Source organism: Narcine bancroftii, unplaced genomic scaffold (assembly GCF_036971445.1).
Source record: "Narcine bancroftii isolate sNarBan1 unplaced genomic scaffold, sNarBan1.hap1 Scaffold_151, whole genome shotgun sequence".
NCBI lineage: Eukaryota > Metazoa > Chordata > Chondrichthyes > Torpediniformes > Narcinidae > Narcine > Narcine bancroftii.
Window position 1 is genome coordinate 5266787 of NW_027211886.1, and position 23925 is coordinate 5290711.

Here is a 23925-nt window from a genome sequence, read left to right on the forward strand (position 1 = left end):
TCCTGACCAATGCCCATGTTACGAAAACGGATTGCTATTCATTATCACATTACTTCTTGTGGGAGCTTGCTGAATGCAAATTGATTCCTTGTGTTCCCTACATTATACTTCAAAGGTATTTTGTTGGCCTTTCAATGCTCTAGGACACCCTTTAAACAAGATGCAAAGGGTATTACACAAATGTAGTCAACATTTAAGTTTTAAACTTCTTTGATTCATAGCTTAAGCTAAATTGTAATGGAATATTTGTCCTAGTGTTTAAATCCAAATATTACTTACCTACACAGCTTAATCCAGCAATGAATGACTAAATAAAGATGATCTGGACTTTTACCTCATTGATGATAGTGCGAGACAGTGTTGTGCAATTGGGCAATGATGCTTCTTCCCATTTATCAGTGAATATGTTTCTAAAACAATCATTCATATCCTGTGAGGTCATTCGGATTGAGCTGAGTCTTTGATGGATATGAGAGCTTCCTTTCAGCAACGGTTTATAGATGACCATAGGAAATGTTGCATTTTCAAAAGTTGTCCAGGTACCTGTACAAACTGTCAAGCTGTGATTGATTACTAATGAGAGTGGCCTTTGATGCCAAACAACATTGATGATTGGAGCTCATCCTCACTTAATAATATCAATACTATAGTGGAAATAAGGTATAAAAATAAGGCAAGTTGCTGTTCCATCATTGCCTTCTCATGTTAATATGTATTATAGGCTTGCATGAAGAGTTTTAAAAACTAGAGTGAAGCAGCAACATTGGACATTTAACAATATCCACTACAGACAACCAAGCAGTGTGGATCACATAGAGAAGGAGATTCTCAATCAGACCAGACTGATCACATTGGATGGAAATTATTGCATGGAGTTTCTATTTTCCTTCTTGACATGGCTGAAGCAGCATTTATAAGTGAAACTTGAAGCCTCTAACCCACTATATAAAGCACTCTAAGCAACTGGACTTCCTGAGAAGACTGAGGTGGGCAAGGGTACCGGTCACCATCCTGTCAACTTTATACAGGAGTTCTCTCAAGTGTGTCCTGGCCAGTTGCATTACAGTGTGCTACAGTTGATGTAGAACATCAGATCAGGACCTCAGGACCATAAGGGTGGCAGAGGGGTTAACTGGAGTATCCCTCTCCTCGACCAATGGGATTTACCGGGATTGTTGTCTAAAGAGGCCTCGCAAAATCGTTCAGGGCCCCTACCACCCATATGCAGCATCTTTCAGCTACTCCCATCAGGTAAAAGATACAGGGGTATCAGAGCCAGAGTCACCTGACTGAGAAACAACTTCTTCCCATGGGCACTGAGACAGGTGAATGGCTGATGAACTGCTCATACAAACCTCCGTGACTATTTAAGAATACTTTACTATTTAAGAATACTATTAATTGTAAGAAGGTCATTGATTTTAAGTGGGCAGATGTTGGAATAAAATATTTAGGTATTCAGGTGGAAGGTGAATTAGAAAATGTATTTAAATTAAATTATTCCCACTTTTACCACGGTTTCATCCCGGGGGCGGCCTGCATCATGCGGCCATTGTTCGCACTGATCGCCACCAAGAACAAAACCATGGAATGGACGGAAGAGGCCGAGAACACTTTCAGCGCGATGAAAGACGCCCTGGCAAGCACCACCCTACCACCCCACCCACAGCCTGATGCCCACACTGCACTCTCAGTGGACACTTCAGCCATGGCCGTTGGGGGCATTCTGGTGCAACCAATCAATGGCCAGTGGCGCCCACTTGCGTTTTTCAGCAAGTACCTCCGACCCGGGAACTAAAATACAACGCCTTCAACAGGGAACATCTGGCCCTGTACCTGGCCATCAGACACTTCCAGTACTTCCTAGAGGGCAGGCCATTCACCGTTTTCTCTGACCACAAACTGCTCACTCAGGCCCTTGCAATGTCAAAGGATCCCTGGTCGGCACGTCAGCAGCATTATCTGTCCTACGACATCGAGCGGGTAAGGACAGTGTCATTGCAGATGTACTCTCAAGGCCCACCATCCATAGCCTCGCCCCTGGCCTGGACTACACCCTGCTTGCGCAGGCGCAGAAGGAGGATGCAGACATACAAGCTTTCCACACCACCATCAAGGGTCTCCGGCTCCAGGACCGCCAACTGCCAGACAGCTCTGACCCGCTGCTCTGCAACATCTCCACCGGCTCGCCGTTCCTGGTAGTCCCACCACAATGGAGATCGCAGGCCTTCAGCCTGGTCCATGACTTGGCTCACCCCTCGGTCAAGGTCTCAGTCCGCATGGTGGCGGAACAGTTCGTGTGGCATGGCCTCAAGAAACAGGTAGCCTAAATCGTGAGAAACTGCATGCAGTGCCAGATCTCCAAAGTCCAGCGCCATGTAAAGGCCCCAGTACAGCAGTTTGACTCCACGGCCAAGAGGTTCGAACTCATCAACATCGTGGACCCCTTGCTGGAGTCCAGGGATGCCCGCTGTTTGTTGACAGTGGTCGACCATGTGATGAGGTGGCCGGAAGCCATCCCGCTGAGAGACACTTCCGCCGAGTCCTGCGCCAGGAACCTACTTGCCCACTGGATCGCTGGGTTCAGAGTCCTGGCACACATAATGAACGACAGGGGCACCCTCTGGTCACAGCTGGCAAATCTTTTGGGGATCAAGCTTCATCACACCACCGCATACCATCCACAAGCCAATGGCCTAGTGAAGCACTTCCACTGGCTCCTAAAGTCAGCCCTCATTGCTCACCTCACTGGCCCCAACTGGATGGACGAATTGCCCCGAGTCCTGCTCGGCATCAAAACAGCTCCGAAAGAAGACCTACAGGTATCGTTGGTGGAGTTGGTCTATGGCACACCACTGTCACTACCCGGGGAGTTCTTCAGCCTGAGTATTGGTTCCGCGACAGAGAATCAGACCTTGCTGGCAGACTTGCGGAGTATGCTCGCCTGATTAGCACCCCCACCACCGATCCACCACGGTAGCCTCCCGTCCTGCATCCCCAATTTCACCCACACACCTCACCCCTACAAAGGCCCCTACAAAGGCCCCTACAAAGTCCTGCAACGCTTAGGCAAGACATTCAACCTAGACATCAGCGGCAAGGAGTAGATATTCACAGTCGACAGACTCAAGGTGGCACACCTGGATCTTAGCCAGCCAGTACTGATGGCCCAGTCGAAACAACGAGGTCGCACACCCAAGCATCGAGACACATAAACCAGTGCTGGGGGAGGGGGGGGGGGGGAGTTGTGTGGCAGCGCACATCATATAATTATAACCATATAACTGTTTACGGTGTGGAAACTGGCCATGTCGGCCCTTCAAGTCCATGCCAGTTCACTTGAACAACTCCAATAGCTTCCCCCTCTTACTCTCCGCCCATAACCCTCCAACCCCTCACATCCATGTACACAACCAACCTTCTCTTAAATGACAGAAAGGACCCTGCCGCAACTATCTCTTTTGGAAGATCATTCCATTCTACCACCACTCTCTGAGTGCAAAAGCATCCTTTAATATTTCACCTAATGTTTTGCCCCTTTACCCTTAACTTATGCGCTCTTGTTCCAACCTCCCCTGCCTTCGGGGGAAAGAGTCTATTTACGTCTACTCTATCTATTCCCTTCATAATTTTAAATACCTCTATCAAATCCCCTCTCAGCCATCTACATTCCTTGGAGCTGAGACTGTAGTTGGTGTTGAGTTCATGATTATACAAGGGAAAAAATATTGCAGTAGTTTCCCGTTGCCTTCTTCAGACCACAGTGTCCATCTTTTCTTCTCTTTCTTTCTTTGGCTTGGCTTGGCGGACGAAGATTTATGGAGGGGTAATGTCCACGTCAGCTGCAGGCTCGTTTGTGGCTGACAAGTCCGATGTGGGACAGGCAGACATGGTTGCAGTGGTTGCAAGGGAAAATTGGTTGGTTGGGGATGGGTGTTGGGTTTTTCCTCCTTTGTCTTTTGTCAGTGAGGTGGGCTCTGCGGTCTTCTTCAAAGGAGGTTGCTGCCCGCCGAACTGTGAGGCTCCAGCCCGCCGAACTGTGAGGCTCCAAGATGCACGGTTTGAGGCGATATCAGCCCACTGGCGGTGGTCAATGTGGCAGGCACCAAGAGATTTCTTTAGGCAGTCCTTGTACCTCTTCTTTGGTGCACCTCTGTCACGGTGGCCAGTGGAGAGCTCGCCATATAACACGATCTTGGGAAGGCGATGGTCCTCCATTCTAGAGACGTGACCTACCCAGCGCAGTTGGATCTTCAGCAGCGTGGATTCGATGCTGTCGGCTTCTGCCATCTCGAGTACTTCGATGTTAGGGATGAAGTCGCTCCAATGAATGTTGAGGATGGAGCGGAGACAACGCTGGTGGAAGCGTTCTAGGAGCCGTAGGTGATGCTGGTAGAGGACCCATGATTCGGAGCCAAACAGGAGTGTGGGTATGACAACGGCTCTGTATACGCTAATCTTTGTGAGGTTTTTCAGTTGGTTGTTTTTCCAGACTCTTTTGTGTAGTCTTCTAAAGGCGCTATTTGCCTTGGCGAGTCTGTTGTCTATCTTATTGTCGATCCTTGCAGTGTCCATATTGGACAGGTAACTCTGGCCACTGATCAGCAGATCGATCCTCCCACCGTTTTTAGTTTTACAACTGTTAAGTTCCAATATGTCCTTGTGGTGAACCGGTCCCACTGTATCATCGCACTGGTGGCGTGAGAAGATGGCGCTGTTGGGGGACCTCCATGCCTCATGGTTTAGGCCAGGGCGCACGCCTCAGGCGAGTGTGGTGACATCACCGCTGATGCAGGGGCGGAGTTCACTCCGCAATTAAAGGGGAGCACGAGAAGTTTGAATAAACAGTTCATTGAAACCCCCAATGTGGTAGTGGTGTCTTTCATTCTGTGTAGCAGACACTACATCCCCATTATTAAAAAGAATAAAGGAATATTTGGAAAGATGGAATATGTTACCTATTACTTTAATAGGTAGAGTAAATTGAGTAAAGATTAATGTTTTTCCTAGAATACAATATCTTTTTCAATCGATCCCTATTCCAATTTCTCAAAAAAAATTTGAAGAATTAAATTTGTGGGTTAGGAAATTTTATGGAAAGGAAAGATGGCAAAAGATTTTTTGGAGAAATGAACTTGGAATTACGATGCCACAAGTACTCTGTGATTCGTAAAGGATTGCTTAAGGTGGTATGTGAGTGGGAAGGGATGGTTGAGAATCACTGCTCTAGACCCAATTGTTACTGAAATCTTTTACTTGAGAAAAATTGTCATTGGCCCATTTCCTTTTGAGTTATGAAATGGTGCACATAACGAGTCAATTAGGTACAATTAAAACAGTGGTTTTCAAACTTTTTCTTTCCACCCACATACCACCTTAAGCAATCCCTTACTAATCACAGAGCACCTTTGGCATAGGGAATACGTAAAGTGGTATGTGAGTGAAAAGAAAAGGATTGAGAACCACTGATTCAGGAGGTTTGCATTTCCCTAATTTTATGAATTATTATAAATCTGCCCAGTTGCATTTTGTTAATGTAATGTATGATTTAAATAAAATTCCAGCTTGGGTTCATATAGAATTTAGTAAAATATGGGAACCAAACCTACAAGATTTTATTTATAAATGGAATTTAAGGTTGTTAACAATGAATACAGAGACTCCCATATTGAAGCATTTAATTGAGGTTTGGAATAAGGTTGACAAAGAAATTGGGGAAAGAGGTTTATTGTCTGGAAAAATAACATTATTCCAGAAAAGATCAGATTCCATTTTCCATGGGAAATAATTTTTTTAAGATTTGGCAGTACCAAGGAATTAAGAAGATAGAAGCTGTTTTTGAAGCAGGGTAATTTATTTCTTTTAATAGAATGAAGGAGTTGTTCAAAATACCTGAAAATACTGGATTTTGTTATCAACAAGTTATGAAATTTTAACGTGAAAATTATGGTCAAGAGCTGATATTACTAGCAGAGATGGAATTAGAATTATTGTTATGCAAAGGAAATATGAACAAATTTATTTCAATGATATATAGGTTAATACAAAAGAAAGCTTGAAAAAATAGGGAAGTAGATTTGAATAAACAAATAGATGAACGAGTTTGGATTGGCATATATAGAGAAGATATGAAAAGTACAATAAATGTGAGATATAGAATGGTTCAATATAATTTTATTTATTGGTTATATTCAACTCCATATAAATTAAAACATTGAATCAAACTCTATCAGATTTATGTTTTAGATGTGGACATGAAATTGGTACATTTTTGCATTCTACTTGGCAGTGTCCTAAAGTCAAACCTTTTTGGCTAGAAATGGGTAAATTATTGGAATGATTAATTGGGATTAAATTCCCACATGATCCAATAATATTTTTACTGAGTGATGTTAAAGGTGTTGAATCTAAGTTGAAATTGAATATGTATCAAAAGAAGTTTGTTCAAATTGCTTTAGCAATAACAAGAAAATGTGTTGCCATAACTTGGAAGTCTGATACAGATTTGGGTGTAGAAAGATGGCATGCTGAAGTTCGGAGTTGTATACCACTTGATAAAATTACTTATAATTTAAGTGACAAATTCCATATATTTTGGAAGATATGGAGCCCATAATTGCAAAATATGGGTGTTAATATTTAAATAAAACTCTGACATTCCCTTTCTCCTCAAGATCTCAGTACGTTATAAGAGACTTTAAAGTAATAGGTGTCCCTGTGGAGGGTCTCTTGTCCCACTCATCTCTTTTTTTTCTTCTGTAGAGGATGGTGGGGAAGGAGTGGTATATGGGAAAGGGGGGGGGGGGGTCTTAACTTTTTTTCTTTTATATACCACATCTTTTTGTATTGTTTTGAATTATCTTTAATTATGTTTTATTGTGTGGTTTTAAAGTAATGAATAAAATTTTTAAATAATACTATTTATTTATTTTAATTTTGCATCTACATACTGTGCACAGGTATAGTTTGTCTATTTGCAGTGTTTTGCACTGAGGACTGGAGAATGCTGTTTTGTCAGGTTGTTCTTCTACCATTGGGCGAGAAATAAACTTGAATTTGAAATATATAGCCCATTCAGAGAGGGAGTTATGTACCCCTTTCTCATTTATATCGAGGCCAGAATGTGGTCCTTTGTTTGATACAGAATATCATATAAAAATAGGTCGTGCCAATGTAACATTATGATTCCCAGAATCCCTAAGGCCTTGTTTTTATGGCGGCTGAGTCCAAGGTCAGCAGTCGGCTTCTCCTCCTCTTCCTACTGACCATCAATACAGGTTGAGTGCTTAGCCCATTGCTCGATTCACTCTACACCCATGACTGTGTGGCTAGGTCACAATTTAAGCGCCTTCTACAAATCTGCCACGAGTCTTGGTTTGTCACAGAAGACTTGCAAATCTCTACAGCCGTACCTTAGAAACTATTCAGGAGATGGTTTTGTTCCCTTTCTGACAGACCTTTGGGATGTCATTAGAATGCAGTTATGGTCATTGGTTGGTCTTTTTAAAGCTCTCTACATTCACAAGTCAGCTGCAGATTCTTGGGCTTTATTTCGAGCACTGACCAGCAGGTCTGCTGCTTGGACTTGCGGAGACTTGAGATGGGACGGCTCCAGGCAGCAGAAAATAGGGGCTTCTCAGTCACATTCTTTATCACCGCCCTGCTCAAAACAGTCTTTCCATGCTGGAGCCTGCAAAGAGATTATCACCAGGAGGAGGGAAATTGGAATTCTATTTAAAGTGCAGTGGGTAACACTTGCGGCGGGTTGCAGAGGGTTGGAGGTTTCAATGTGAATTCCACTGGGTAGCTGACCCTGGGAAAACGAGAGTAGCCCATGGTCGCTCGCTGGGAGGGTTCATTCCGCGCCCCGAGTTCCCTCGGAGTTTCCGCGATCCCCCCACTCGCTCCCGAGAGGCTTTCGCTGCAAAAGCAGCCGAGCCGAGCTCCCGGGGTCTTCTTTCAAGAACAGAGGCTGGTTGATCAAGGACATTCCCCTGGGTGAGCTTGAAGTCCCAGCTGTGCAACGCCTGGAGACAAAAGCTTCCTCAGTGGTTGAACTGGCAGGGATCGCTGATTTCAGAGCCCACGGGTCCCTCCGCTGACGACTGCGAGCAGGTTGCGCTTCACACACACACGGACAGGTTCGGCGGCCCTTCAAGGGCTTCCTCGTTCACACGGGACAGGTCGAAGTATCCGGGCCCGATGAACGGCAGCGCTGAGAGCCCCTCTCCGGACGCGAGAAGGAGAAGCGCTCGGCTTTGTTCAGGGGAGTCTCTGAAGGACAAGCGCTGGGGATCTGGCGGCATCCTCTTCCGCAAGGCGCTGAGATGGAACCAAAGCTGCATTTCTAAACTGATGGGAAGTGGTTCTTTGCAAATGTTTTAGAAGCAGCAGGGCGAGCACGTGACAAGGAAGAGCGCTGGGAAGCGGCTCGGAGGCTGGACCGTCAGCACTGACAGGGTGGGCCGAAGGGCCTGCTTTCGTGGAGACTGACTCCAAGGCCAGCAAGTCGGCTCTGATCAGAAGAAACTGAGAGCCTTCCGGTCTCCTGGCCTGGGCCTTGTGAGATTCAGCACAGAAAAAAGCCCTCTTCCAAACTCCTCCACTTATCTCCCCAGCTCGTCCCGTTTGTCCCCATTTGTCCCTCTCAACCTTTCCTATCCATGAACCTGCCTAAATGATCTGACTGTGCACCCTCTGGCAGCTCCTTCCGCATACCTACCGTCCTCAGTGTGAAAACATGGCTCCTGGAGTCCCTTCAACTCTTCTTACCTCCTGCTTTCCTCTCCCTTCCCCTGGCGACCATTTCTGACACCACCCTCTTGAAGTCACAGGTTTCTTTCTCTTCATTCTTTATCTTCACTGCACAAAACACATTCTTTCAATGGGTGGAGGAAAGAAGTTGGTACTTGGAGTGGAATCTCAATTAAGTACATAATTAAAGATCATTCAAAACAGGTCTACCCTGCTTGACGAAACTTTCCTCAGCCAACAAGGCGCAAAGTGAAGAAGCGATTACCATTGACTTTTATGGGAACATCTTGGAGGGTCCCGGACTCAAACAATAACCCACCAAAGAACAGATACAACTTAAAACATACAGTAAAAGAAGGAACAATGTGATCAATATACCGCCCATATAAAATAGAAAATGACGTTTCACTTACCAGAATTGGGAAGACAGCGAGTTTTGACTCCCCCGCCGGTCACCCTATGACTGCCCCGCCAGTCACCCTATGACAGCCCCACCGGCCGTCCTGTGACTGCCCCGCCGCCCCGCCGGCCGTCCTGTGACTGCCCCACTGGCCGTTTTTTCATCAAAACAAACAGGTTTCTTTGCAAAAGAAAATTTGCGTAAAGCGAAGTATTTGTAAAGCGAAGTATTATGCAATTGACAAGAATTGATTAAGGTTTAATGACGAATCATGAAGTTGGCTTCATGAGGCAGTACTTGACACTGGGAAAACTTCTGCAGAAGACACTCCATTGACCTAGCATTGACCTATTTGTCTATTCCTTTCCACAGATACTGCCTGACAGGCTGACTTCTTCCAGTACTTTATGTGTTGGCCTATTTAGATCACCTATGAACTTCAAGCTTGTCACTATTAGGTGAGGTTGGAAACTACCAGCTGTGCTGTTCCAGTAAAGGTTCCATGACATGTAATATGTGATTTAGAAAGTAATATACATGAAATTCTTTACCTTTTTTCCCACTGTAAGGCAGACAGAGAGTTGCCACTTTGTCCAGAAACCTAGAGTGCTTGGTGTTCCTAGGTGGTCTCCCCTTCAAGTACTGACCAGTCCTGTGAGATCAGACAATCTAGGGCATATTCAGGCTATTAGGAGCTATATTCATAACCCATCATTGCAACAATGCAATCCAATGAAATCAATGCCACAGCTCCTGCCCATCTCTCATGTGACATGGAAGAGAGCTGGTCATCTCTACTGTAGGCAGTCATTCCCCTGAAAAAGATAACTTACACCAGATAGCAAGGTACCACATGGCTCCAGGAATCACAGTAATACCAACAGAGATAATAATGAGATTATTTTATATACACATACACACACACAATGCAGATGCACCAAAATTCTTACTTCCTGCAGCCAAACAGTAGCATATAATACACCAACTAGAACAGTACACATTCCTTAGTACAGAGAAAGATAATAAATATAGATAAATAAATATCCAGTTACAGTTCATTTAAGAAAAAAATGCAGTGTTTCACTAGCACAAACAGGGCTTTTGGTGGGAGGTTCAGAGGCTAATAGCAGAGTTGTTGTATCTCAGAATTCTGTAACTTCTCCCCAGTGGTAGCAGTCAGAAGAGGTAGTGACCAGGGATATGGAATCCCTTATAATGCTGGGTGCTTTCTCCAGGGGCCACCTCACATTAACGTCTTCATTGGATGGGAGGTTGGAGCCCATGATGGACTTATCTATGTTGTCTTCTTTCTGCAGCCCTCTGTGTTCCTGGGCACTCAAGTTTCCAAACCAGGGCATGATGCAACCAGTCAGTGTACATTCCACAGTACGCCTCAAGAGGTTTGAAAGAGTATTCGACAAAATGCTGAACCTCCTCCTGAGAAAGTTGAGGCGTCCATGTGCCTTCTTCATGGTAGCCATGATGTGCTGGCTTCAGGAGAGAATCTCCAATTTGTGGATTCTCAACAACTTGATAGTATTAACTCCCTCCACCATCGACCGATCAATGAAGACAGGAGTGTGATCCCTTAGCCTCCTGATCCTAAAATCCACAATAAGATCCTTGGTCTTGTTAAGATTAAGAGCAAGCATTCATTATTGCAAAATATCCTAAGATGATTTAAAGACCTGCTATCAAAGAAAAATAAATACCAAACCATAAAAAGAGATAATTAATGCAAAATCCCCTGACCTTGGTTAAAGATAAGGATTTTGAGACAGAACTTAAAAAGATAAGTAAAACAAAGCAATATCATGACACAGTTCCACAGATTATATCTCCAGCAGCTGACGCAACAGTTGCAATAGTTGGAGCTATTAAATTCTGGGAAGATCAAGGGGCCTTAGTTGAAATCCCATGGACACTTAAAGATCTGGAGAAGAAACAAGAGGGGCAGGAACAGAGAGGGGTTTGTGGTCAAGGATGAGCCTTCAAAATCCAGGCCTTGATTACAACTGGGAGTGGGCCAAGCAAGCACAGAGGACCTGACAGACTTGGGCACCTACTTTATTGAAGGCATCAGGTTTACAGAGAGCCAAGTGATTTCCTGTCATATTTTAACTCTACTTCGAGCTACAAAATCACGAAGAGCAACATGTCATTGAAAATTCATTTTCTGCATTCGGACTCGGACGTCTTCCCTGCAGATCTTGGTGCAGTCAGTGATGAACAAGGTGAAAGGTTTCACCAGGACATTGCGACTATGGAAAAGCGGTATCAGGGCAATAGGAATCCATCAATGCTGGCCGACTACAGAAACTAAATATTATCCTGAAGAAAATGGAAAACTTGAGCAACCGATTTGTTAACGTCGAAAGTATAATGAGAGACGTGGCTGAAAGGATGACTGAAATTAAAGAAATTGTTGAAGACTTAATGGAAAGAATGACCCAAGCAGAAGTAGACTTGGTAAAACACAAGATAAACTAAAAGCTTTGGAGAAAGATATGAAGTAATGGGAGTTGGACAGACAAAGTCTGCTGGACAAGATCGACCACATGGAGAATTTTACCAGACAAAATAACATCTGATGTATTGGACTGAAAGAAGGAATGAAGGGAAAGATCTGGAAAATTTCTTTGAATCATGGATCTCGCAAGTGCTGGGAGAAGACAAATCCAGAGAAAAACTGCACATTGAAAGAGATCATCAGACCCTTGGACCCAAGAGAGCTGACAATCAGTGACCATGACCAGTCCTGGTAAGAATTTTGAGTTACCGGGAAGGAGAGACAATTCTGGGAGCAGCATATGAATACTCTAAGCAAAATTATCTTGGCAGTTAAAGGCAGAGGAGTCATCTAGAATGATAAATGCAATAAAAACAGAGACTGATATTATAACATACCATCAAAAATAAATAAATAATACTTAGACACTATTATACAAAACTATATAAATCAGAACTATTAGGAGATGAAAATGAGATGGACGAATTTTTAACAAATGTTGATCTTCCAAAATTAGAAGAAAGAGATTGAGTTGATTTAGATACCTCTTTCATGAGAGAAAAAAATCAAGAAAGCCTTGGGTACTTTACAAGCTAATTAAACTCCGGGGGAGGATGGGTTTCCTCCCGAGTTCTACAAACAATTTAAAGACGTTGATACCTCTTATGATGGATGTATCGGATCAGGTGGTGGAGATCCAGACGCTGCCGAAATATTTTTCAACTGCTATAATTACAGTGCTATCGAAGGAAGGGAGAGACCAATTTAAAAAGTTTTCATGTAGACCTATATCACTGCTGCTATAAATGCTGATTATAAAATACTGGCAAAAGCACTAGCTAATAGACTGGGAAAATAATCTACAAAATTAATACATACAGATCAGGTGGAATTTGTCAAAGGAAGGCATTCTTCAAATAGTCTAAGTAGACTATCTAATATAATACATATGACAAAATCGAACTTGAATCCAATTATAACCATCTCTCTAGATGCAGAAAAAAAGCATTTGATCAATTAGAATGATCTTTCTTATTTAAGACATTGGAAAAATTAGGTATAGGCAGAAAATTTATGAACTGGATTAGAACTCTTTACCATTAAATCACAAGTCAAAATTATAACTAACAATCAGATCTCAGCAGTTTTTCCCTTGACTAAGTCAAATAGATGGGGAGGGGGGTGGGTTCTTCTGCCTCCAGCACTTTTTGTCCTAGCTGTTGAACCATTGGCGAAGATTATAAGGAGAGATATGGATATTAAGGGCTTCAAAGTTGGACAGGAAAAACATAAAATTAGTTTATATGCTGATGATGCATCATTATATACGTTTGACCCAGCTGAATCCTTGATAAAATTACAAACAACATGAGAAAAATATTGAAGAATATCAGGTTATAAAATAAATATGGAGAAGAGTGATATAATTTGAAAATTTTGATTATGAAAGATATCAAAAAGGTAGTAGATTTAAATGGAAGATAGGTGGAATCAAATATTTAGGAATAATGACAGATAACCACTTACAGAATTTATATAAATTTAATTACACTCCTCTTTTAGAGAAAAATAGAGGAAGATTTACAGAAATGGAAAGTCCTGCCGATTACTGAAGTGGGAAGAGTAAATTGTATAAAATGAAGATGATGGCAAGATTACAGCATCTTTTTCAATCGTTGCCTATTACATTACCTAAAAATTTCTTTAAATTATTGAATAATTACATAAGGCCATTCCTATAGAATAACAAAGTGCCAAGAATTTCATTGGGAAAGCTAACGTGGGATTTATACATTTGGAGGATTTAGATTTCCAGACTTAAAGAAATACTACTTAACAGCACAAAAAAGATTTTTATAATTCCTTTTTGAACAAGACAGTCCCCCTTCTTGGATCCAAAGAGGATTAACTTTAAAAGAAGAAGAAACAGCGAAGGAATTTATTTATAAATGGAATTCTAAGTTAATAACAAAAACAACGGATGACCCTATATTAATACATATGATTTGAATATGTCAAGAAACAAATGAGTGTATTGGAAAAAAAGCAGGTATATCATTAAGAACACCATTAAGTAAAAAAGTATTACTGCCTATGAATCTGGTAACAAAATATTGAGTTCATGGTATGATAATGGCATGAGATATATTGAAGATGGTTATATGGAGGGATCTCATGTCTTTTGAACAATTAAGAAATAAATATGGAGTAGCTAATGGGACTTTTTTTTGTTTTCTCTAGCTAAGATAGTTCCTAAGATGGGCCCCATGTGAAATTAGTGAAATGAAATGAACAATTTGGCTGGGGAATACACCTACATTTATAAATAAGGTGTATTATGCTCTCCAGAATGAAAGGTTTTCAGAAGTCAAGAGAGAGATGGAAGTCAGATTTAGGTGTTGCAACAATGGAAAGATGTTGGTCTGATGGGTGTTTGGAAAGCATGACATCAATTATAAATGCAAGATGCAGATTAGTGCAATATAATTTCCTACACCAATTATATCTCACACCACAGAAGTTGCATTAAATCAAAATCTGAAATATCGGAATGTGTTTTAGATAGGGATAGAAATAGGAACACATGGTCGGTCATGTGTGAAGGTGAGACCTTTCCGGCAGGATATTACTGAAATACTAATAAGAATAACAGGGGTGTTCTTCACGGGCGATCCAGAGCTTTATCATTTGGGAAATTTTATTGAATTAAGTAATAACCTAACCAAATTCAGAATTTTATTTGTTAAAATAGCTTTAGCAGTGGCTAAGAAATGTATTGCAATTACTTGTAAATCTGACTCCCCTCTGCATATAGCACGATGGACTGCTGAGATGAATAGTTGCTTACCTTTGGAAAAAATTACATACAACTTAAAGAACAAATATGACATATTTATTAAGATATGGCAGCCATATTGGGATCATAGAGGGGCCCAATTGTAATTATAAATATAATAATAAAAAGGACAATAATAAATCCTGCTAAAGTATGAATGCAGGTGACTTCCCAATCTAGAATCTAAATGTCAGCCCTGACGGTGTGGGATTTTTATTGTGAAAAGGAGGGGTTGTTTTGTTTTTTTTTGTAAATAAAGTTTTATATGTTTTTATTAATATTGGAGAGTTTTTATATGTATATTTCTGGAAAAAAAATCAAGAATAAAAAAATGCTGACTGACTATTGTTGGACAGTGACACGAGAGGCATCAGATGCTGAGTTCAAATGAAAATCAGCAACAAAACATTTTTAGGTCAGTTGAACGAATGCAATATGTCAGCGTCATTATGCAATCAAACACGCTAAATTCAATAAAAGCTCACTTAATGTTTCTTCAACTTCTTAAATGATACAGCAAATCTGAAATTATCTTTGTATTCATCTTAAAGTTGTCCATCATAAACCCATTTTTTTTCAAGAAGCAAACCTTTTGAAAAAAAATTGTTGTCCAATGTAAAGGATAATAGGCCTCCTGTGAAACAGCCTGAAGCATTTTTGTGGTGTTGAAGGTGCTACAAAAGTGCAATGTTTTGTTGTATGCGATTTCTCTCTTGGAAATCTCACAAGGACAGACATGCAGCTACCATGACTGATCAAGGTCCGTTCCTGCTGAGTAATGCAGTGAATTAAGCTGAATTGCATGGTTCTGATCGATGTACACTCAGGATGAGCCCCAGGCAAGCAAGGGATTGATCCATTGAATCAAGATTCCTATTTTGTCAGGTCATAGTACAGAACATGTAATATTGCACAAAATTGCAGCCAGAGTCATCATTAGTGTTGCCCACTGCCCCTGACAGAAATAGAGTAAGAGAAGTAAAAGTGAGCCCCTGTGTTCGTGGTGTTAAGAGCCCAGAAGACACAAAACCCAGCACCAATAGAAATACACCAAGACAAATGGTTACTTAAAAACAAAAGTTATTTTTAATTTTCTTTAAACATAAAAACAGGATCAAATTTTAACTTAATCTAACTTAACACCCTTCTAATTCTAAGTGCACATGTATCCAATGAGTATATGTTTGGGAAAGTTCTTTAATTCACAGTCCAATCTCACTTCTCACTCCTCCATTCTTAGACTGTGCACAGAATTTAACATTTATGAATTTTCACCAAGCTCTGGTGCTTAAAGGTGATTGGTTAACTCTCAGGAAGCTTCTTGTTGGTTTTAAATAGCATTTTTGAGATTAACATTAGCAGTAGCGAGAAAATGTATTACAATTACTTGGTAAAATGATATAGATTTGAATTTATATAGATGGCAGTGAAAATTGAGATCTTGTATACCAATGGAAAAAATAACATAAAATTTATGAGATAATTATCTTTTTATTGGAAAGTTTGGAGCCCTTATTTGGATTATATGGGTTTAGAATTTTGAATACTTCAGCCTTGGCGTGATTGAAGTACCTCAGCCAATGGTACTTGCCACTTCAGTGTCTTGCCGAAAAAACTCGTCCCATCAGGGTTTTCCAAATGATAACCTCTTCTTCCAGGTCACCACAGAGTTCCTTTTGTTTCTCTTTTTTCTGGAGAAACACTCTAGCCAGTCATTTCCTCTTATAAGGACTACAAGGGTTTTCAACAGGCTGAACTCAGAACTCACAACTCATCTTCAAAATGGGGTTTTCAACAAGCTTGCAGCGCCAAAAGCCACTGCAGTACTCAGTTCTCTCTCTCTCTTAGAGAAAGCCTGTTTGGTCTTTTCACTCTCTCTCTCTGCTTGCAAAACCACATGACCTCTCCTAGAACAGCAAACTGCAACCAGACAGATTGCCGGCACCAGAATCAGTTTCTGCCTGGGCATCTGTTACTTTAAAGACAATGGTCCATTTACTCCACAGCATCAGTCCAATTAACACTGATTTGTGAAGTCTCCATAGGCATTCTTCAAAGTTTCAGTGAAGTCACTGCGGACATGAAGCCTCTCTTTATGCATAGCTCTTGCATTTTAAATGAGGTATCTTTTGTGAAGTGCTTGTTTGTGAAGTGACCCCCACAATTTACCTCTCTCAAAAATATATTTATATATAAAATATAATATACCCCTGCAACAGTGGATTCACCTCCAGCGCTCACACAGCTTCTGCAGCCACATAGACTCTTGTTCAATCCATCAGCAACCTGAGCTCCAGATCCAAACCTCTGACATGATCAAGAAGTCTTCAGTGCCCCAGGCCATTTGTGAGCCCTTTTTGCTCTATGTTCCCTCTCGAATCCCGGCTTGAAACCTGGTTCACATGCGCCAGTCTCCAGCAGCCCACAGCCTGGGTGGGATCCCCAACCACAGGTCACCCGCAGCCTGTGTGGGTCCCTCAGCCATTGAGCTCCTCACTGGTCTCCTGTCGCAGTCACCATCCTGTACAGTCGTTTCCTCTGCTTCTCCTTCTCAATGGGTGTGTTCTTCCAAATTCTGGTGTCCCACGTCAGCCCACTGCTCGCCAGAGTCTGCAAACCTTCCTGGTCGCTGAGGAACACTGGTGCCACCATCTTGGGCACAGAATTTCACAGTGGCAGAATTTTATTTTAAAAACAATGTCAGATCTACTCATTGGCCATTTAAAGTCTGTACAGAGCTACTGGCATCAGGACCATGTGATTGAACCCTGCAGAGCAACATGGTGACTCCTCTCACCACTCTCCTGTGTCCACCCAAGCAGCAGTGCTGCCATTACAGCAGCTTCAGGGATTTCTTACAGAATGGTGAAGCTTTGATTCGAAAACCAGCCTGTCTGAGTCATTGGTGTACTAAATGGTACCAAACGACCACGGAATCCATATTAAACAAGATCACCAGTTTAATCACTGGTCATTTATTCTGAGATAATACATTGTTAATTTCAAATGAGGGAGAAAAGTTCTTATAGTGGTTGAATCTGGAATTAGACAATTTTGAAATCTAGTTGGTTCCAAATGAGAACTGTCAGTAAAACTAAGGAATTGATTATGGACTTGAGATAGGGGAACTCAGGAGAACATAAACCAGTCAGCAGTGGAGAAGGTACAGGACTTCAAATTCCTGGGTGTCAACATCTCTGGAGACCTATCCTGGAGGCCTCCATGTCGATGCCACCATGAAGAAGGCCCACCAGTGGCTATACTTCATGAGGTGTTTGAGGAGATGTAGTCTGTCACCAAAGCCTCTTACAAATTTCTTCAGGTGTACCGTGGAGAGCATTCTGATTGGTTGCATCACTCTCTGTGCCAATGCACAGGACAGGAACATGATACAGAGAGTTGTGAACTTTGACAGTGCCATCATGAGCATCACTCTTCACTCCATTAAGGACATTTACAGGAGTCGGTGCTTCAAGAAAGCAGCCTCTATCTTCAAGGACCCTTATCACCAATGCCTTCATCTCACTGCTACCGTCAGGAAGGAGGTACAGGAGCCTGAAGACACACACCCACCATTATAAAAACAGCTTTTTTCCCTCCGCCATCAGATTTCTGAATGGACAATCAATCTATGGACATTACTTCACTTTTTATCTATTTTTGCACTATTTATTTGTTTTTAAATCTTGTATTTAAGGAATTATAATTATTCTGTGCCTTGTTCTACACCATACTGCTGATGCAAAACAACACATTTCATGACAAGAAACTTGATTCTGATGTAATATCAAGTAAACGGCACAGTCAAACGTGTCCGTAGGCCTGAGTTACCTTGGACTCAGAAGTGACGATGAAGCACAAATAATTCATCCATGAAAAAGAATCCTTGGCTCTCAGCTCTGGAGTTCCATCTTTAGCAGTTTTTACTTTCTAAGATCTCAGCTTTTTCTAAGAGTTCACTGTGATGTAAAAGATGCTCAAATTCTGAATCTGGGAACACTTTGCTCAATTCTGAAAGAGTTCTCAGCTCTCTTCATGCTGGGCTGGACATTGACAAATATTTTTGGAGGATCTCTCTCAGTTCTTTATCATGCACTTGAACCTGTTCTTCAAGTAAAACAGCCCGTGCCTCAGCCGGACGCTGGCCTCTGATGACTTGGGGTAACGGAATTCTTTGTACATCTTTGTGTTCCCATTGATCTTGTTCCAGGGCAGTTGGATCTTTGAGGCATGGTCTACCGAGACATGGTCACATGACCCGACATGGAGCATGCCCAGTCCGTCAATGAAAAACTCTGTTAACACCAAGCATATAATACATCATTAGCTCGATCCATGGGGCCACATCGACAGACTCAGCAAGACATTTTATTGCTTAGAAGGAAGCCATTCAGCCCATTGAGTCTATGCCAACATGCAGGCAGCAATCCCACTAGTCCCATTCCCTCTCTCCTAATTTCCCTCTTACCCCTGCACCATATTCCCCAACATACACACCCATCAGCTGCCCTTTGGCTCCTCTGCTCCTGACCAGCACACCAGTGGCAATTCACTGCAGCCAATAAACTTCCTGACCTGCATGTGTTTGGGATGCAGGAGGAATTTCCCACAATGCCCAATAGGAGCTCTATCAAAAGTGTTCTGGCTGGCTGCATCACACTGTGATACAGACCATTGGATCGGAGGTCAATCCACAGCACTGTTAAGAGCACCAGGGAGGATCAGTGCAGTCTCCCTCCCCACATCGAGGTGACTTAGTGGATCATTGTTTTAAGAGGGTGCATAAAATCACTGAGGACCACTACCACTACACACACACACACACACACGCACAAACACACACACACACACACACACACACACACACACACACACACACACACACACACACACACACACACACACACACACACACACACACACACACACACACACACACACACACACACACACACACAAAGAATCAAAGCCAGCACCACCAGGCTGAAAAACAGCCATGGGCAGTGAGAATGCTGAATGACTGATGAGCAGCTCATACAAACCCTCTGTGACTGCTATTTATTTAACAATAAGTTGTATTTATTTTTAATATTTGTATATATGTATCATTGTTCTCTGTGTTTTATACCAAGGACCTGAAAAACTTGTTTCATTATGCTGTACTTGTACAATCAGAGGATAAATAAATGAACGATACCAGAATCCCCAGGGAGAAATCCATGGGGTCACATGGAGAGCGTGCAAACAGAGACAGCGAAGGAGGGTGAGCCTGAGGTCTCTGGAGCGGTGTGGAGTAGCACCACCTGCCATAGCAGAAAATCACCCCACAACATTCTGTTATACTGAGTGATCTCCAGACTGTTTTCATTCCCCCAAATGTCTCAGGAACTTAGCAAACCTGAGTGATGTGAGCTTGGTGACTGAGATCAAATTGGAAGGACTAATTGTGGACCAGGAAGGGGAAATCAGAAGAACGCAAACCAGTTCTCATTGAGCAGTCAGCAACAGAAACTCAAATTCCTGGGTGTCAACATCTCTGAAGACGTTTCCAGGGGCCTCCATGCCAATGCAATCATGAAGAAGGCTAAACTTTCTGAGGGAAAGAGGTCCAGGAGCCTGAAGACAAAAACCAACAATTCAAAAATAGCTTCTTCCCCTCTGCCATCAGATTTCTGAATGGACAATGAACCACAGACATTACCTCACTTTCCCTTCATTTGCATGAATTTATTTATTTATTTTAAAAATGTAATTTATAGCAAACAATAAATTTCATGTCATAATCATGACAATAAATGATAATCAGTTACTTTTCCAATTTCTTGTTGAAAATGGATGCCAGGAACTTGAAGGAGTGCCGAGATCTTGGAGTGTTGGCAAGCAGCAGAATGTGAATGGTAGAGGGAAGGGGTGAGAATCTGCTTTGTACTTTCATGTTTCTGGAATTCACTGCTAAAGCTGTTGGCATTCATTGAAGTCAGGGCTTTGCAAGGCCCTCCACAGTGAACCAGATGGGGTTTGTGACAATCTGATATCTTTTATGGACCTCACCATTAACCTCATTTAAAACCTACAGACGTTGTGGTGAGGTTTGACCCAAGACCAAAAGGACATAGGAACAGAAATCGGCCATTCAACCTATCAAGTCTTCCCCATCATTTAATCATGAACTGATCCAGTTTCCCACTCAGCCCCACTGCCCGGCCTTCTCCCCATAACCCTTGATGCCCTGGCTATTCAAAAACCTATCAATCTCTGCCATAAATACACCAAATGACTTGGCCTCCACAACAGTATGTGGCAAAAAATCACACAGATTCAACATTCTCTGCATCTCTATTCCGTGTGGACGCCCTTGCGTCTTCTCTCGGACTCCCCCACCATGGGAAACAATCTTTCAATATGAACTCAAGCCTCAGGATTGTTAGATCAGACCTCTAGGTGACCAACGGGGATGGTGAACTGTTTCAATGCTACCATGTCCTCAACACAAGGATGGGATTTTTAAAGCAGAAAGATTTCCCGATGCAGAATAAATATCAGTCAGAGAGCATGGTCACTAAAACCAAACTCCCCCTCACCTGAGTGCGCCACCCTGCTCAGCCTTGGGTCGAATCCCACCCGCTGCACTCTGTCCGTGCGGGCCAAGAAGAAGTTGACAACACCGTCTGTGACCACACAATTCGGAAAGTCCAGCACAGTATGGTAGTGACCCATACGAATATTCAGGCAGTCCCCCTCCTCTCCTCCTTGCTCCACACTAATCTGGTGGCGAAAAGTGGTTGCAAAGCCAGTTTTCTCTCGCACTGCTCCTCCAACCTACAGCAGGGCACATTAGCAACAGAGATAGGTCCTGACCACTGCAGCACTCAACACAATGCCATTCAAACATGCCACACAATGACCAATAAAATGTTCAATGTATACAGAGAGCTTCCCCCAAAAATCCCCAATGTAATCCTCTGGTAGCAAGACTATCCAGTCTGGAGTTCAGGATGAATAAAATATAAGAGCAGGGACGTGATGTGATGTTGAGGCTTTATAAGGCCTCACATGGAGCAGTGTGAGCAGTTTTGGGCTCTTCATTTAAGAAGGATGTGCTGACGTTAGAGAGGGTTCGGTTCAGAGGAAGCTGACAAGAATGATTCCGGGAATGAAAGGGTTATCACATGAGGAGTGTTTGACATTCCTTAGCCCATACTCATTGGAATTTAGGAGAATGGGGGGCGGAGGGGGGGAATTCTCATTGAAACATTTTGAATGTTGAAAGGCATGCACAGAGTAAATTTAGAAAGGTTGTTTCCTATGTGGGAGAGTCTAGGAGAACAGAGTGCAACTCATGATTGAAGGGTGTCCACTTAGAATAGAGGAACAGAGTGTGGTGAATCTGTGGAATTTGTTGCCACAAGCAGTTGTGGAGGCCAAGTCACAGGGTGTATTTAAGGGAATGATTGATACGTTCTTGATTAGCTGAGGCAAGTTTCAATCAGGACCCCCCACCCCCCCATCTCATTCTACTAAATTGCAATGAGTCCAAGTGCCATCAAATGCTCTTCTTATTGATAATTCTTTCACTCCTGGAATCATCCTTGTGAACCTCCTCTGAATGCTCTCTATCATCCTTTCTTAAATGAAGCATCCAAAACCTCTCACAGTACTCCAAGTTAGGCTTCACCAAAGCCTTGTAAAGCTTCAACCAATCCGCCATCCAAATGGAGATGCACTCCTGAGTTGGTCTGGTCCCATGCCAAAGTTACTGGCTGACAACTAAAATGGAACCTTAGTTCTTACCAAGTCCAGCGTGGTTTTCTCCAAAACATCCACCAGCTTTTCAATTTTGGTGTTTGCAGTAAAAATGAAGTCGTCATCGACCCAGAGGAGATACTTGGTAGTGGCTTGGGACACAGCCAAGTTCCGCCCAGCAAACCAGCCCTGCAGAGATCACACATCCATTATTTACCAGCACAACCCATAGGCGTCATTGTTCCTCTTTCACACACATGCAGGAAAATATCCATGACCCAGATTGACCTGATCTCTCTTCCCTTACTTGCTGTAGATTGGCATCCTGTCTGGGAAGAGCTGAACGATGTTCGTTATCATGAAATATATTGAATTGAGGCAGAAGTACGATGCAGAACAAGGAGCAAAATTACTATAAATTTCAATTCAGGAAATACAAGATTTAAAAAAATAAATAACTCGTCCAAACTAAGAGAGTAAGTGAGGTAGTTGTCCATTCGTAAATCGGATGGAGGGGAAATAGCTGTTGAGTGTGTGTGTTCAGCCTCCTCTACCTCCTTCCTGAATGGAGCAGTGCAGAAAGGACATGCCCTGGGTTGTGAGGGTCGTTGATGATAGAGGCTGCTTTATTGAAACTCTGTCTCTTGTAGTGAGAAGACTGATGCCCATGATGGCGCTGGCCGAGTTCACAACTCTCTGTATCATGTTCCTGTCCTGTGCATTGGTACCTCCATACCAAACACTGATGCAACCAGTTAGAATGCTCTCCATGGTACACCTGTTGAAGTATGCAATAGTCTTTGGTAACATACCAAATCTCCTCAAAATCCTTATGAAGTGTAGCCGCTGGTGAGGTGTCTACATGATTGCATCATCATAGAGGCCCCAGAATAGATGTTCGGAGACGTTGGCTTTGAGGAGCAACTTCACTCCTATTAGCTGAAAAAATTCTTTTGTTGCAACTGCCTCTTGGATGACAACTGAGCTTTGAGTGCCTGATGGAGGGTTAACCATTTCTAGTCCATCAGCTGCTTCAGAAAGCGCTGGACTGCTGGTGGTTATTGAGGAATCTAGAATTGGAATGGGAAATAACAACTGTAGTGGGGAATCTGTGGAAGGGGGCATGTGATTTGGACATTAAAGAAAAATTTGGACAGGCACATGAATGGAAGGGATGTGGAGGGCTATAGGCTGGGTGCAGGGCAGTGTTACGAACTAACAAACAAACCTTATTAGTACTAACAAAGGAATAGCAATGGAAAATTCACCAATGGTTGTGATAGTACAAATCTATCACCAATGTATATAGTGTATAGTTACTGTATCTAGACTGTGCTTACAGCGATTGGCTGAGAGCTAAGCCACGCCTATTGTCTGGGCCTTAAAGGGTTGTGTCCCTAGCCAGGTCGGATCATTCCGGACTGGTCGGCCACCTGTGAAGAGCTCCTGTCTTTTGCTAATAAAAGCCTTGGTTTGGATCAACAAGTCTTTGATTCTTTCGACGAGCTCTACAATTTTATTAGCAAAAAGAATTTTTTTTGAAAGGGATGGAGCGTTTAACTCGGCCAGAAAAACTTGATATCGACCCACAGTCAGCTACAGCCTTCAAAGCCTTTAACTTCTGGCTGCTGAACTTTGAAAACTTCCTGAGATTCATTGAGGTGGAGGAGGATAACCAGCGTC

The 23925-nt window shown here is 42.5% G+C and overlaps 2 protein-coding genes across 6 annotated transcripts in view; both read right to left on the reverse strand.

The window, feature by feature from the left end:
* The window catches only part of LOC138750447 (beta-1,4 N-acetylgalactosaminyltransferase 1-like), an 80200-nt gene extending 70909 nt beyond the window's left edge, over positions 1–9291 (reverse strand). For all 4 annotated transcript variants that reach the window (XM_069912501.1, XM_069912499.1, XM_069912496.1 and 1 more), the window contains exon 1: positions 9168–9291. The gene's annotated coding sequence lies outside the window, so the exon portion shown is untranslated. The remainder of the gene's footprint in view (positions 1–9167) is intronic.
* Positions 9292–15562: 6271 nt separating this feature from the next.
* Positions 15563–23925, reverse strand: part of LOC138750449 (beta-1,4 N-acetylgalactosaminyltransferase 1-like) — a 79390-nt gene continuing 71027 nt past the window's right edge. Inside the window, exons 9-11 of one of the 2 annotated variants that reach the window (XM_069912504.1) lie at positions 22291–22431; positions 21081–21318; positions 15563–18794 (exon numbers count right to left, since the gene is read on the reverse strand). In XM_069912504.1, the coding sequence (XP_069768605.1) occupies positions 18577–18794; positions 21081–21318; positions 22291–22431 (597 nt within the window). In that variant the 3' untranslated portion in view covers positions 15563–18576. The remainder of the gene's footprint in view (positions 18795–21080; positions 21319–22290; positions 22432–23925) is intronic. The other variant, XM_069912505.1, reaches the window with a different exon arrangement.